This window comes from Pongo pygmaeus, chromosome 8 (assembly GCF_028885625.2).
Source record: "Pongo pygmaeus isolate AG05252 chromosome 8, NHGRI_mPonPyg2-v2.0_pri, whole genome shotgun sequence".
Classification (NCBI taxonomy): domain Eukaryota; kingdom Metazoa; phylum Chordata; class Mammalia; order Primates; family Hominidae; genus Pongo; species Pongo pygmaeus.
In genome coordinates, this window is record NC_072381.2 from 73,022,348 (window position 1) to 73,037,655 (window position 15,308).

At 48.3% G+C, this 15,308-nt stretch overlaps 1 protein-coding gene across 9 annotated transcripts in view; it reads right to left on the reverse strand.

Moving 5' to 3' along the window:
• HK1 (hexokinase 1) overlaps nt 1-15,308 on the reverse strand; it is a 130,758-nt gene that overhangs the window by 51,754 nt on the left and 63,696 nt on the right. For all 9 annotated transcript variants that reach the window (XM_054436626.1, XM_054436627.1, XM_054436631.1 and 6 more), the window contains one exon: nt 6,977-7,139. In XM_054436626.1, coding sequence (XP_054292601.1) covers nt 6,977-7,139 — 163 coding nt within the window. The remainder of the gene's footprint in view (nt 1-6,976; nt 7,140-15,308) is intronic.

Below are 15,308 nucleotides of genomic sequence, written 5' to 3' on the forward strand. Positions count from 1 at the left end.
TGACCTCGTGATCCGCCTGCCTCGGCCTCCCAAAGTGCTGGGATTACAGGCGTGAGCCACCGTGCCCGGCCAGCTTTGGTTTTATTTTGCTTCATTCTCTAATGAAGACAGTGAAAGCTCAGTCTGATAAACAACTATAAACCACTTGTGCATAGGGAAAGAAGGGGCACAAAAGCAAATATTACACTGAGATGAAATGATCGGTACTTTTCATTTTAATATTTTACTTAATTTGCTGTTTTAATGTTCACCTAAACATTTATTTATTTCATGTTTTTGTTTGTTTGTTTTTTTGAGACGGAGTCTCACACTTTTGCCCAGGCTGCAGTGCAATGGCGCAATCTTGGCTCACTGCAACCTCCACCTCCCGAGTTCAAGCGATTCTCCTGCCTCAGCCTCCCGAGTAGCTGGGTCTACAGGTGTGCGCCACCACGCCCAACTAATTTTTTATTTTTTAGTAGAGATGGGGTTTCACCATTTTGGCCAGGATGGTCTCGATCTCTTGACCTCGTGATCCGCCCACCTCGGCCTCCCAAAGTGCTGGTCCTATACTCTGCTGGGCAAAAGACACTGAGGAATGATGTCTGTTAAGGACAAGATAACTGATAAACTTTCCTGGATGTCTAGCATCTCTTTAGATAACTACCCTCCCATTTTTCACCTATGAGGTTCGAAGTGGGGCTGAATCCCCACTCTAGCTCCAGGGGTACCAATGTGTGATCCAGGCATGGGATCCAGGGGCGTCCCAAGTCACCCATCTTGACCATCGTGATTGGTTCAGGATGGGCACATGACCCAAGTCAGCCAATCACAGCCCTCTCCAAGACCATCACAGGTCCGTGGGGAGCAAGGCCTGCTCTTTGCACAGAGATCGCTGGCTATAACGGGAGGGGTCAGCCTAGGGCTGCAGGGGCCGTCCCCGCCACTGTAAGAGGAGAGATGGCCTATGAATGAAGCCAACACACAGGAAAGGAGCTGACTGAACTAGTAAGAGACAGATGAATCCCTAGATACAGAAGTCAACTCACAGCGAGACTTCCCAGTTATAGGAAACTAGAATTCTCTTTTTTTCTTAAACAAATTTGAGTTAGATTTCTTTCAGCTACAACCAGAAGGTTTCCAAGTTCAATATTCTTTGTCAGGAAATGAATCCCCAAATACCCACTTGCCCTCCATAACAAAAGGGACCTATCAGTCCCTTTTACCTCTGGTTGGCTCCCTGATTCAGAGCTGTCGTGTCCAGTCACCCCCTTGCAGAGGGATTGGAGCTGTAGCCTGCGGTCTCACCCACATTTTGTGTGGCTAGCTCAGGGGTTGGGGGTGAGACAGCCTGCCTTGGCTTGCCCCTTTTCTCTGCCTCCTTCCCCTGTAACATCACAGAGATGCCAGCGAATCCTGAAAAACTCTGCATCCTTCCTGCAGGGGCTCAGCTTACACATTGAGGCCTGCTGGGTGGGGTCCTTGGACTGGCTCCATTGGTTAGGAAAGACTTTCCCAAGGAATTCTTACAAAGCCAGTTATTATATCACAAGACTGATGAGGATGATGATGACCCACCGTAACTCATGGTGCTTTGCAGTTTCCAAAGACTCTCATTTGATCCTGATGATAGCCTGGTGAGGCAGGTGGGGCAGGGATTACCGTGGCCATTTTACACATGAGGAAATGGAGGCTCAGAAGTTAAGTGGCTTCTCCAAGTTCACACAGGTTGGGAGTGGCAAACCCAGAGACTGATTCAGTGTTCTAGATTTTTATTTCCTTTTCTCTTTGGCTACAAGCTCAGCCTCTTTCTGCAGTAATAGGTTTCCTCCCAACTTCCTCTTTCAATCTTTGGTCTCAAACCTTGCTTCCTGCTACTGGGGCCTCCTACTTGTGACTTTTCCTCACATTTCCCATTTCCACTGAAGCCAGGAGAGCCGCTCAAGAGAAGGCTCATTAAACAAAACATCCAAATGGCTACTGGCAATTCTCCACTTTCTAATGACAGCCATTATTACCAGCAAATAATGGAAAACAAACACAGGACAGATGTGTTTCGAGTACCAGCCTGTGCTGGAATACAGGGCAAGCAAAAACTCTGCCTGCAGGAAATGCCTGCCTGAGTCCAGCTCAATGAATTGATTTCTTTTTTTTCTTGAGACGGAGCTTCTGTTGCCCAGGCTAGAGTGCAGTGGCATGATCTCAGCTCACTGCAACTCTGCCTCCCAGGTTCAAGTGATTCTCGTGCCTCAGCCTCCCAAGTAGCTGGGATTACAGGCACCAGCCACCATGCCCAGCTAATTTTTGTATTTTTAGTAGAGACAGGGCTTCACCATATTGGCCAGGCCAGTCTCCAACTCCTGACCTCAGGTGATCCACCTGCCTCGGCCTCCCAAAGTGCTGGGATTACAGGCATGAGCCACCGTGCCCAGCCTCAATAAATTAATTCTGTACATGAGATACACAGGCATTCCTGCCCATCTACAATCCAGCTGCATGATGGGAACTCCACGCCTTCAACTCAGGAGGTTTCACAGAGAGAATACTTGAGACAACCCAACTATCTTTCCATATAAGAAAACTGAGACCACCCAAATGCTGCAAGAAGAGAAGGTAAATATTTTCCTTCCGTTGACTGGAAAACAGTAATATGAATATTTAGGGCCCCAAAATAACCGTGACTACACTATAAATGGCTCTGCTTTGCATGAAAAAAGATAATGGCACATCCAAACTTCTAGCAAATTTTTTTTTTTACTTCTCTTTTGGGTAAAAACTCCTCTTTTGGGTAAAGACTGTGTAGCAACAATGAAGCCGAAACCAAGAAATATCGATTCCTATTTAGCCTCCAAAAGCTTACACTCTAATTAGTGCTTACAGTATCCTTAGGGATAAATGAGAAAAGGAGAAAAAAGGGACACTTCACGAATGGGGGAGGCTGGGCACAGAGGGACAGCAATTCCCAAGAGACTGGGTAATGAGGGAAACCAAAATATTTCACCCCAAAATATGGCTCCCTGGTATAATGAGTATTTTGAACTAAAGGCCCTTGAAGATCAACAGATGCTGGAAAATGCTTTTCTCCTATCTACATAAAGACCACACAGACCCTCCAAGGAGAACTTTATCCTTATGCTCCCTTTTATCTCATTATCTATTGCAGAAAAGAAGACTGAAGAATCTGACCACACCTGAATGGACCTTTTTAAAAATGCCTGTTCCTAAACCGGGCGTGGTGGCTCATGCCTGTAATCCCAGCACTTTGAGGGGCCAAGGCGGGCAGATCACAAGGTCAGGAGTTCGAGACCAGCCTGACCAACATGGTGAACCCTCGTCTCTACTAAAAATACAAAATTAGCGCAGCATGGTGGTGCGCACTTGTAATCCCAGCTACTCGGGAAGTTGAAGCAGGAAAATTGCTTGAACCCGGGAGGCGGAGGTTGCAGCGAGCCGAGATCATGCCACTGCACTGCAACCTGGGCGACAGAGCGAGACTCTGTCTCAAAAAAAAAAAAATCTATCTCCTATTCAGTTTCCAAAGAGAACCGGTACTGGTTAATCTCTGTTCCCTGATGCCTTCATTCTCCCTAGTAATCATTTACTGTTTCCTGTCTCCTGCCTCCCCTCTGAAAAGAGGAAATGTGTGGCTGGGCGCAGTAGCTCACACTTGTAATCCCAGCACTTTGCGAGGCCGAAGCGGGTGGATCACCTGAGGTCAGGAGTTCGACACCAGCCTGGCCAACATGGCAAAACCCCGTCTCTACTAAAAATACAAAAATTAGCTGGGCATGGTGGCAGGTGCCTGTAATCCCAGCTACTTAGGGGGGCTGAGGCAGGAGGATCGCTTGAACCTGGGAGGCGGAAGTTGCAGTGAGCTGAGAGCGTGCCACTGCACTCCAGCTTGGGCAACAGAGTGAGACTCCATCTCAAAAAAAAAAAAAAAAGGAAAAGAGGAAATTTAAGTATCTGGGCCCCACTGGGATACTTGAGTAATCAGTCTGTGATTCTCCCACATGCAGTTAATAAATGTGTATGCCCTTTCTCCTATTAATCTGCCTTTTGTGAGCTGATTTTTCAGCCAACATTCAGAGGGCAAAGGAAATGTTTTCCCTTGCTCCCTACAGTAGTTTTGAAGTAGGAATTCTATTTAGCCAAATCACCAATGTTAAAAGGCTTCAATATTTTCCTTCTTTATTATTCATTCATCCACTACCTCAAAAATAATATGCAGCAGCGAAAACCCACTTTAGGTGTTTGGGGTTTTTTTTAATGATGTACAGATTACTGAAGAGCAACTAAAAAATAAAAATAAAAATAAAAATAGGCCAGGTGTGGTGGCTCACACCTGTAATCCCAGCACTTTGGGAGGTGGGAGGATTGCCTGAGCCTAGGAGTTCGAGACCAGTCTGGGCAACATGGCAAAACCCTATCTCTACAAAATATCAAAAACAAAAACCTCACTGCCCATAAAAAAAATGTCCAAAAGAGAAAGAAACTAATTAAAAATGGGCTGATAGGTATCAGAATGTATGTATCAGATATGTTTTCAGAAATGCTTTTGGAAAGTCAGCTGAGTTCCAAAACTGTGTCTAGTCAACTAGGGTCAAAGTCAGCAAGAAAGGAAAGGCTTGTTTCCTTCCTTTGCCTTGGAAATCACATCACCACTTAGGCATTTCTCCACCATGGTGAGCGCCAATTTATCCCTCCGTGGTTTGGGATTACCACTAATTCTGTCACTAATTACTACAGTTGAAGCAGTGATTAACATTTCAAAAAGGGAACAACACTATGGATTTACTATTAAGGAGACCCAGATTCTGATTACTGCAGGGATCTCCTGATTCTTGGATGATAAAGGAGCCCAGAGGCAGGCGGAGGTGAAGACAGAAGCCTGGCACAACATGAAGGGGCAGGGAGTGGACTGGCGGTTGGGTATCCAAGTCCTTAGCATCAACAGCAATGTCTTTGCGGGGCTGTAGGGACGATTCCAAGCGAAGTGTGGGCTCTGGGGCACATGAACTGAACCCACCCATAAATATTTGGAATGGAGGGGTGCCGTTTCTATGAATCTCTAAAAGGGAGTGAAAAATACATTTCACAAATTTGTATGAGTTCTAAGCCTTGTTTGGAGGAGTAGCCAATATGGCAAATGGCTGGATTTCTATTGCACTTGGATCACACTTTGAGACTCTCAATCCTGGAAACGGTTTGTGAAGGAGAGGGAGAGCACCCCTGCTGATATAGGTCCCTGGGACACAGCTGGCTTGAGAGCAGGGCCCAGTGGGAAGGAGGCAAAGTGTCTCCTCCCCTGTGTCTGCCCTGAGCCAGTCACACAGGGCCAGGTGCCTCGCAGGGATCAGGTATCCTTCTGAGCTCTCCCAAGCAAAGCCAAAGCAGGTGCTCTCCTGGGCGCTGCCCATACCCCCCACCCCCCTCCTCTTCTCTCAGCTGGAAGCAGTCAGAGCCATCCATGCCTCTGCTACAGAGTTCTCCTCATCCTGGAAAGGTTCCAGTGCTCCTGGCTGTAGGTGACATCCACGGCTGGGAAAAAGCAAGAGTGAACTATATATAAAGTTTTTTCTTCTCCAGCCAGAGACAAGAGAACACACCCAGGGTAGACCACAGTCTATTCACTCTGATGGCCAGAATCTCTTCAGTAGTTCTTAAAAAGCTAGAAGTAAGTGCTAGTAATCAACACCTAAACAAAAGGGTGGAGGTGGAGTAGGCTTACATCAGAGATATACATGCTAATACGTGAGCATGAAGTAGACCCCACCCATGGCCACAGTGAACAGCACACAGCTTCTTTATCAGCGTCCAAATCTCATTCAGGATGACTGCAGGCAGAGAGCAGAGGTCTTTTCCTGCTGCAACCAGTCTACCCCCACGTGCCCATCTTTCAAGAACATCAGCTGCAACAGTTGCAGCTTCCTGGTGTCCATTTTGCAGGCTGCATATAAGATGCCCCAAATCACTCCTTTAAATAAGAGCCTCGAGAGCGGGGAAGAAATCGCAGGGGTGTGTGAAGGCTGTACTCACTGGTCGTGTACTCACAACCCCAAGGGAAACCTGACTTCCTCCTGCTCTCCCTCCCTCTGCTGCCTACAGCAGGTGAGCCCCACCCTAGAGCACAGAACACAGCTAATGGGATTCCTGTGAGGGCGCCACGCTAGAGCGAGCACAGCATTCACCTCCACAAACTAGTAACTGCGGGTCTGCCAGGAAGAACAGCTTCCACTTAGCAGGCCAGACTGCGACCTCTCAGTCTCCACTCAGCCAGGTGCAGGGGCTGATGCCACTCCTCTGGGGAGGAGAAACAGACAATCCTCGGGGGCCCTCCCCCAACGCCCCACTGCAGGGTATGAGCCACAGGATGCAGAGTGAAAGGATACAATTTTTCTTTCAATTCTACCTCCCCTCTGTATTTCTTTGTTTTGGGGGCTGCCTCAATTCTGCATCTGTGAAATCTGTCCAAAGGGGGTCTGGAATCTCTGCCTCTAAGTCTGAGACCCACCTGTCCATTAGGATTGCTATTATCTGGGGTAAGAAGAGAGGGAAGCTTTGATTCCCTGATGGAGAGATTTCCCTAAAATGAACCCTTCATTTGTTCTGGAGTTCTTCATGTTCTGAAGACATAAGAGCAACCCACACAGCATCTGCGAGACCCATAAACACTACACTTTCTAAAGTATCATAAGCCACTAGACAGTAAAGTCAATGACAGCAGGTCAGCCTTGCCCAACCATGGTATCCCCAATGCCTGGCATAAGGTAGATACTCAGTAGACACATATTGGATGGACGGATGGATGGATGGATGGATGGATGGATGGATGGATGGATGGATGGATCAGCGGATGGATGGATGGATGGATGGGAGAGCAGATTGATGGAATGGTGAATGAACGAATGAGCAAATGTATGAACAAATGAAGTTAGAAGGAAGATTTCACAGAACATTTAGCCCTCAGGGTTCAATCTCTGGGTGAGAGACTTACCAGAGCCATCAGGAATGGACCTTACGAATGTTGGCAACATCTTGACTGTGGCTGTTGGATTAAAATCCCGGGAGAGGCCATTCTTCATCTCCTTCCTGAAGCGAGTCATGATATCTATGAGAGTTTCATCAGAGAGCCGCATGGCATAGAGATACTTGTCAATCTGGAGGGGGATGAGAAGAAAGGAGAGTGAGGTCGAGGGTGAGGACAGGGCAAGGTGAGGCACCCACCCGCCGAGATAGCCAGCTCCCACAGGCACAGGAACACGCACGCTGGCACATCACATGGCGGAAGGTCATTCAACTGCTGTCAACCATGTCACCCAGAACAGGCTTGCAAATGCTCTCAGCCCTAGTTCTTGGCCTGTAAAATGAACCCGATATCTCTAAGATCCTTTCCAACCCTCAAATATGACATGGAAGCTGCTCTTCAATCCCCAAGTACTTGATGGAGGCAGGTTTCGCCCAGTATCAGGAACACCTCAAGCCTCCTTCTCTCTGAGAATTGGCTGGCTCACTCTCACTGGGATGAGAATGACAGAGAGGCTACGAACAAGGGCTCTGGAGCCAGCCAACTAGGTTCAATCCTAGCCCCACAGCTGTGTGAATTTCAGTTTCCTCAACTGAAAAACTGAGATGATAGATAGGACCTAACATATAGGGCAAGTTCAAATGAGACAGAAGCACTTGGAACACAGTAAGTGCTCAACAAACATCAGCTATTGTTATTAACATGAGACAGTAGTACTGGCAGGTGTTCATGGGCAAGACTTCTAGAAAGGCAGAAATGACGGCCAAAGGGCTAGGACCCTTCTGAGGACACAGGGTGGCAGGCCCAGAGCACAGAAACCTTAAACCCAGCCTCAATGTATGGATACAGCCCCTGGGCTCCCATACCCATGTGCTGGGCCCGTGTGCCAGGCCATGGGCCCTGTACCTCTGAGTCAAGCTACTCCCACCCTTCACCAGGCCTGACCCAACCTGCTCCTCTTCCTCGGTTCCCCATTCTCCTCAAGCTGCCCAGGCTCCTAACCTTAGGCACCCTGGGTTGTCACTGGCTATCACTAATTGTTCATCCTTCATGGTATCTTCCCATTTATTCTCCCAAAAAAGTATTCACTGGGCACCAGCTAGGTGCCTAGAATTGGGCTAGACACCTGTCCTGATGGCACTATCCCTGTGGAGTCCACCGAGGAAGGTTGTTTTGTTTCACCATCCACTCTTTCTGCTGCTCTATGGGCCTGGATTGCTGATGATCATCCACTGTAACAGTTTATCTTCAATCTCTTCCTTCCAACCCATCTTCTACACCACTGCAGCATCAGCCTCTTAAAGTGCAACCCTAATCAAGTCATGCCTCTGCCCAAAGCCTTGCAATGCCTCCCCACTGCCAAGGCACCTACCCTCTGCAGGTGTGGCTCTGTGCTTTCTGAACTCCGGCCAAACCACCTCTACCATTCCTAGTAGGTGATCCAGGCTCTCCTCCTTCTGCTGTCACCTCTACCTGAAATGCCCTTCCTTTTCTTCCCAGCTCACCTAACCTTCAAGGTTCAAATCAACTGTCACTTCCTCCTGAAGATGTCCAAGTCCTTCAGGCTGGATATCACCCCTTCTTCAGCACTGACCCCTAGGCAGGGTCTGGCCTGGATCCCAGCTTTCCATGTGTGTCACTTTGACCTCCCCAGTGCCTCACATGGAGCCTTGCACACAGAAGGCTCCCAATGGATAGAGAGACAGATTTACGGCCCCACAAGGCTGAAAAGACCTTAACACTCACTGGTGTTTTTTTGTTTGTTTGTTTGTTTTTGGGGTTTTTTTTTCATAGTCTCTCTCTGTCACCCAGGCTGGAATACAGTGGCACAATTTGGCTCACTGCAACCTCCATCTCCCAGGTTCAAGCGATTCTCCTGCCTCAGCCTCCTGAGTGGCTGGGATTATAGGCGTGCACCATCATGCCCTGCTAATTTTTGTATTTTTAGTAGAGACAGAGTTTCACCATGTTGGCCAGGCTGGTCTCAAACTCCTGACCTCAAGTGATCCACCCACCTAGGCCTCCCAAAGTGTCTGCCAACACTCTCTGCGCCCAAGGATGATCCTTGCCCCCAGTCCTAACCACTAGCCCTACCACCTTTTTCCCTTTACAATAAAGCAGCTCAAAGAAGGGCAATCAGGAACCACCAAGAGCCAGAACAGAAATTGCCAGAAGAGGCCAGGCATGGTGGCTGACACCTGTAATCCCAGAACTTTGCAGGGCCAAGGCAGGAGGATCATTTGAGCCCAGGAGTTCCAGACTAGCCTGGGCAACAACCCTGTCTCCACAAAAAATAAAAATTAGCCCAGCATGGTGATGCACACCTGTAGTCTCAGCTACTCGGGAGGCTGAGGCAAGAGGATCGCTTGGGCCCAAGAGGTTGAGGCTGCATTGAGCCATGATTGAACCACTGTACTCCAGCCTAAGTGACAGAGTGAGACTGTCTCTAAAAAAAAAAAAAAAAAATTAACAATTGGCCAGGAGCAGTGGCCCACACCTGTAATCCCAACACTTTGGGAGGCTAAGGCAGGCAGATTGCTTGGGGCCAGGAGTTCGAGAGCAGCCTGGGAAACATGGCAAAACCTCGTCTCTAAAAAAATACAAAAATTAGCCAGGCGTGGTGATACGCCCCTGTAGTCCCAGCTACTCGGGAGACTGAGGCGGCAGGATTGCCTGAGCAGGGGAAGCAGAGGTTGCAGGGTGCTATGATCGTGCTACTGCACCCCAGCCTGGGTGACAGAATGAGATCCAGTCTCAAAAAAAAAAAAAAGAAAGATATATATATAGATATATAGATATATATATAAAAGGAAAAAAAATTGCCAAAAACATGGCCCTGGGAGGAGAGACAAGTCATGACCTACTCTGGCTGGTGGCACTCATCAGCAGCCCTTGCCATCATAGTGCCCTGGGTCTGCGGGGAGAGACAGCCACGTTGCAAGCATGGGAGAGAAGGCTTCCTGGAGAGGCGAAGTTGGAGAGCATGCCCAGGCACAAGCAAGGGCATGTGTGAAGTCCGAAGGGGAGGGAGGGTGGTTTTTGTGATGAACAAGCAGACGGTGTGCCTGGAAAGACTCTGTCCAGAGCTCAACCACACAGGGCCTGATGAGCCACATAAACAAATACAAGCGGGATCCCACAGCACAGCGAGCCTTGGGACGGCTTTACTGATTACAACATGTAATCAGTAAAGATGAGAGTTGTGTGTCTGCTGCATGGAGAATGGAGGAGCAAGCGCAAGATCATACAATAAAAGCCACATTGCTAGCTGGCACAGTGGCTCATGCCTGTAATCCTGGCACTTTGGGAGGCCAAGGCAGGAGGATTGCTTAGGCCCAAAAGTTCAAGACCAGCCTGAGCAACATAGTGATATCGCACCTCTAAAATATTTTTTAATTTTAATTTTAAGGCCGGGAGCAATGGCTCACGCCTGTAACCCCAGAACTTTGAGAGGCCGAGGCAAGTGGATTACTTGAGGTCAGGAGTTCAAGACCAGCCTGGCCAACATGGTAAAACTCAGTCTCTACTAAAAATACAAAAATTAGCTGGGCATGGTGGTGCATGCCTGTAATCCCAACTACTCAGGAGACTGAGATAGGAGAATTGCTTGAACCCAGGAGGTAGAGGAGATTGCAGTGAGCCAAGATCGCGCCATTGCGCTCCAGCCTGGGCAATGCAGCAAGACTCCATCTCAAAAAAAAATTGTTTTAATTTTAATTTTAAAAAAGGCACATTGCTACTCCAGCATTTTGGACATGCCCCAACGACCACACTCCTCACACATCATGATTATCCTTTTACCGAACTGTCCATTTCCTATGATACTGTGTGAGTTCCCCAGGGAAAGAAAACATATTGAATAGACCTTTGGAACTCACCCAGTTGCTTGACACAAAGGAGGAATTCAAACAATGCTGGATCCTGGAATAATACTATATAATTCTCTTGTGGTTTACAGTATATCAGTATATCAAGATCCAGTATGTCATTTAACCTTCAAAACTGTCTGGGAGATGTTCTTAATCCCCATTTTACAGACACAGAAACTGAGGGTCCAAGAAGCTAAGGATTAGTTCAAAGCACACAGCTGGGGGAGTGAGGTTTTATACCTGCAAGTCTAAGGCTCCTCTAGACAATCATCCCTCCCCGTTAAGAAAGGCTGGTCCCCTGCTCTGCATAAGGCAGATCCAAGTAGAGCTGTTGGGGTTTTCCCGCTGGACAGGAGAAGCTTCTAGAAAAGGCAGCTCTCCGTAACTCCACAGCTATCCTGCCTTCTAAGTCAAGGTGCAGCTCAGCACACAGACATTGATCCAAAAACCCCAACGTTTCAGGACAACCAAGCTAAACCCAAATAAAGCTTAGAAGCACAAATCAAAAAGCAGGCTGCAGACACAGAGGACGGCCGGGTCCTCAAGCTGCTATGGAGGGAGGGTTTTCCTCCTTTTGTTCAGGTTCATGAGTCATCATGGGGTACAACCCCTCTCAGAAGAGACATGAATACTGGGGCCAAAAGGGGGGTTCAATTGAGGCAAGGCTGGAACTGAAACTGGGGCCTCCTGGATTTTACAAGAATGAGGACAATGAAGGGAAACCCTTTCTTTCCACTGGTCCTCGGGAGATCAGAAGGGACCACTGAACCACCAAAGACCCTAGGCCTGGGGCTGGGCTGCCAGGGGAGAAGTCAGTTCCCTGGTACCTGCCACATTGCCCAGCCAGGCAGGAACATGGTGCAGGACTCAGCAGACATGCCCCTCTGGACTGTGGGCCTTTAAGTGGCCCGGAGGCACTGGAGAAAAGCACATGTCGAGAGACACCTGCAGAAAACTTCCAGGGGCCCAGAAAACCCAGCACCTCACTGAACAAAACGCCTCTTCCTCGTTCAGACCAGCTCCTCCTGGCACTCCACTGGACCACGCCTGTCTCCCTGGGAAAGAGGCTGGGAATGGGCAGTGGGTAGAAGGAGAGAGGAAGGAAGAAAGGGCATTTGAGAAATCTCTCCTACCCATTTGCTCCAGATATCTGCCAGAAACCCAGGAAGAAAGTCTGACTCTTGGTCTTTGGGGATTTGGGCAAAATCTGTGGCCTTTCAACTTTTCTATTTCTGTCCTCCTCTCCACAGCATCTCCAGATCTTTACTCTCCTCCTTCCTTTTCCCCTCTTCCCTCTCTCTCTACAAACACACTCTCACATCCACACTCTCTCACACACACTCACACTCTCACACACTCACACACATACACACACAAGTACTTACACACACACACACATTTACACACACTCACATCTCCATAATCCTGTCCCGTTCTCTTAGGTGCTGCCTCCAAATCACCACCGCTTTACTGCTCCAGCCAAACGTCGGTGCCCGAAGAATCCCTCCCAACCCTCCATTTGGGAGATGGGGAGGACACCGCACAGCACCTCTTCCAGCTGCTTCCACTGCAAGCCTCGGTCTGTAGACCATCTATCAGAAGACAGAGGTTCCCAGGAGTCATTATAGAAACCTAGGCCCTCAAATGCTCACTCCCAAACACAGTGCCTGAGACGAACGTGTGGGACTCTGGTCAGGCTGGGATGGAAATGGGAAGGCGCCCGGTTCCAGACACCAGACATCAGACACCAAGCTGGATCCCTCAGACTCTTGCCTGAGAACCCACATCCAGCCTCCAGGGCCTCTGTCCACCACTGCCCAAAGTGAAGAGCCCTTCCTATGAGGGTAGCCAGACTGGCTGCACAGGGCGGGCGCTCTTGCTCAAACACTTTCCAGACACTTGTCCTGGATTCTCCTTCTTGTGGACCAAGGGGGCCTTGAAGCTCTCAGTGGCTCCCAAAGTTGGACCCCCGCAGAGCGGGAGGACATGTCATCAGCAGAGAACACACAGCCTCGCCAAGCTTCCCTGGCTCAGAGCCCTCCAGCCAAGGAAAGTACTCAATGGCCTAGCACTGCAATCAACTCACAAACATTTCTGTGCCTGACCCCAGCCCCACCTCCTGCTCCCAACAGAACATGCACAAAAAACAAACTCAAGATTGGACATGCCCAAGTGAACAGGCCGGTCGCAGCAGGAGGCATCAGTAACCACTGGTAACCATCCAAGCCATTTTCACCCCACCCAGTGGAAGGGGGCACAGCCATGGAAAATTTCACTCCCTCTCTCATCCACCCTCCCGTGAGGATCGAGAATGCTGCAGAACAGCAGACGTGACTGAAGCTGCCGACACAGCCTTTAAAATGAACTTTCCAAGCGAGGTGCTCCACTTAAAATAGGAAATTGTGGTGTGCACCCTGAAGGGTTAAGAAAGATGTCAGCTTAGGGGAGGACAGAGATTTCAACATCAGAATTCACTTCCCTTTGCTAAGGACACTGACTCAGAGAGAATGGGTCCTGGGTGCTTATTAACATCACTATTAGCAATGGCTCACATGTGCACTGGCCCTTCAGACACAGAACCTTCACATACATTATCCCATTTGAACTGTGTAGAAAGAAGTGAAATGAGCTTGTGGATGCCAAGTGCCAGGCAGGAAGCAGGTGCTTTAATGCTAGTTCCCTTTCTCCTGTCACTGCAGCCCAGTGAAGTAGGCAGGAAAGACATCATTATCTCCATTATGTAAGAGAGGAAACAGACCCATGATTCAAGCTAAGTTGAGGAGTTTAGAAATGGCAGCCGGGTCTAGATTCCAGGGCTCATAACCTCCCATTTGGGGATTCACTTTAAGCATTTCCATTTTCCTCACGTGGTGGAAAGAACACAGGGCTGTGGACAGAGAGCTGGGTTCAAATCCTATTTATTAGCTGTGTGACTTTGGACAAGTTACTTAATCTCTCTGAGTCTCACTTTTAAGACGGAGATAATAAATCCTCCACTTCAGAGGGTTATGGGGAGGATTTTAATGTGCAGAAACAAAGTAAGCATCAAGTGTCATTTCCCTCCCTCCCATCCCTAAGTGACATAATCTTGTACCCCTAACTCCTTTCATCTCAATGCCTGAAAAATGCATCTACCGGCCGGGCGTGGTGGCTCACACTTGTAATCCCAGCACTTTGGGAGGCCGAGGCGGGTGGATCACTTGAGAGGTCAGGAGTTCAAGACCAGCCTGGCCAACATGGTGAAACCCCAACTCTACTAAAAACACAAAAAAAATTAGCCGGGTGTGGTGGCAGATGCCTGTAATCCCAGCTACTTGGGAAGCTGAGGCAGGAGAATCACTTGAACCCAGCAGGCAGAGGTTGCAGTGAGCTGAGATTGCACCACTGCACTCCAGCCTGGGCAACAAGGCGAGACTCCATCTCAAAAAAAAAGGCATCTACCACAAATGCTATTGACCCATTGGTAGAAAACTAAAGCTGGGAGGCAATATGACTGAAAAAATGGCAAATGAAAGATTCTAACAAAACTACTCTGAAACATTTGCACTGTTTCATTGTTGTTTTTTTTTAAAGAAGCAATAATAGGCTCGTGCCTATAATCCCAGCACTTTGGGAGGCCGAGGCAGGTGGATCACCTGAGATCGGGAGTTCAAGACCAGCCTGACCAACATGGAGAAACCCCATCTCTACTATAGATACAAAATTAGCCAGGCCTGGTGGCGCATGCCTGTAATCCCAGCTACTTGGGAGGGTGAGGCAGAAGAATCACTTGAACCCAGGAGGTGGAGGTTGCAGTGAGCCGAGATCGCACCATTGCACTCCAGCCTGGGCAACAAGAGTGAAACTCCATCTCAAAAAAACAACAAAAAAGAAGCAATAACAGTAATATATACTTATTGTAAAATATATTCCAACATCATAAAAATGCATAAAAGTAAAAATTATTAATTCTTCCCCCAGTCTTCCCAGAGATATCCCTGCTTTATGTATAAGGACTTTAGAGCTCTATGTACTAGGACTATCTTCCTCCCTAAACAAACACTCATACATACAGAGATGGATAGTTCTTTTTGTTTTACAAAAATGGAATAATATCATAAACACTTTTCTCTTTAAAAACCTACTTCCTGCTTCCTATTTCCTGCGGACACCCTCTAAGACTCAAACTAGCGGAGCCGTACTAAAGACTTCCTCAGGACCCCTCCCGATCCGATGACAGGGCACATTCGGGGCCATGTAGACACCTGCATTTGACTTCTGGCTCTGCCATCCTGTGGGCATCTCAGTCTTCCCATCTGTCACATGGGTGTGTTACTATGACTTTTACCTATAAAGGCCTCTCTACTTTGCACAGTGCATTTGCCTGTTGGTCCTTACAGCATCCTGTCTGCAGAAGCAGAGCAGGTACCATCACTTCCAACGCCCTGGGCAAG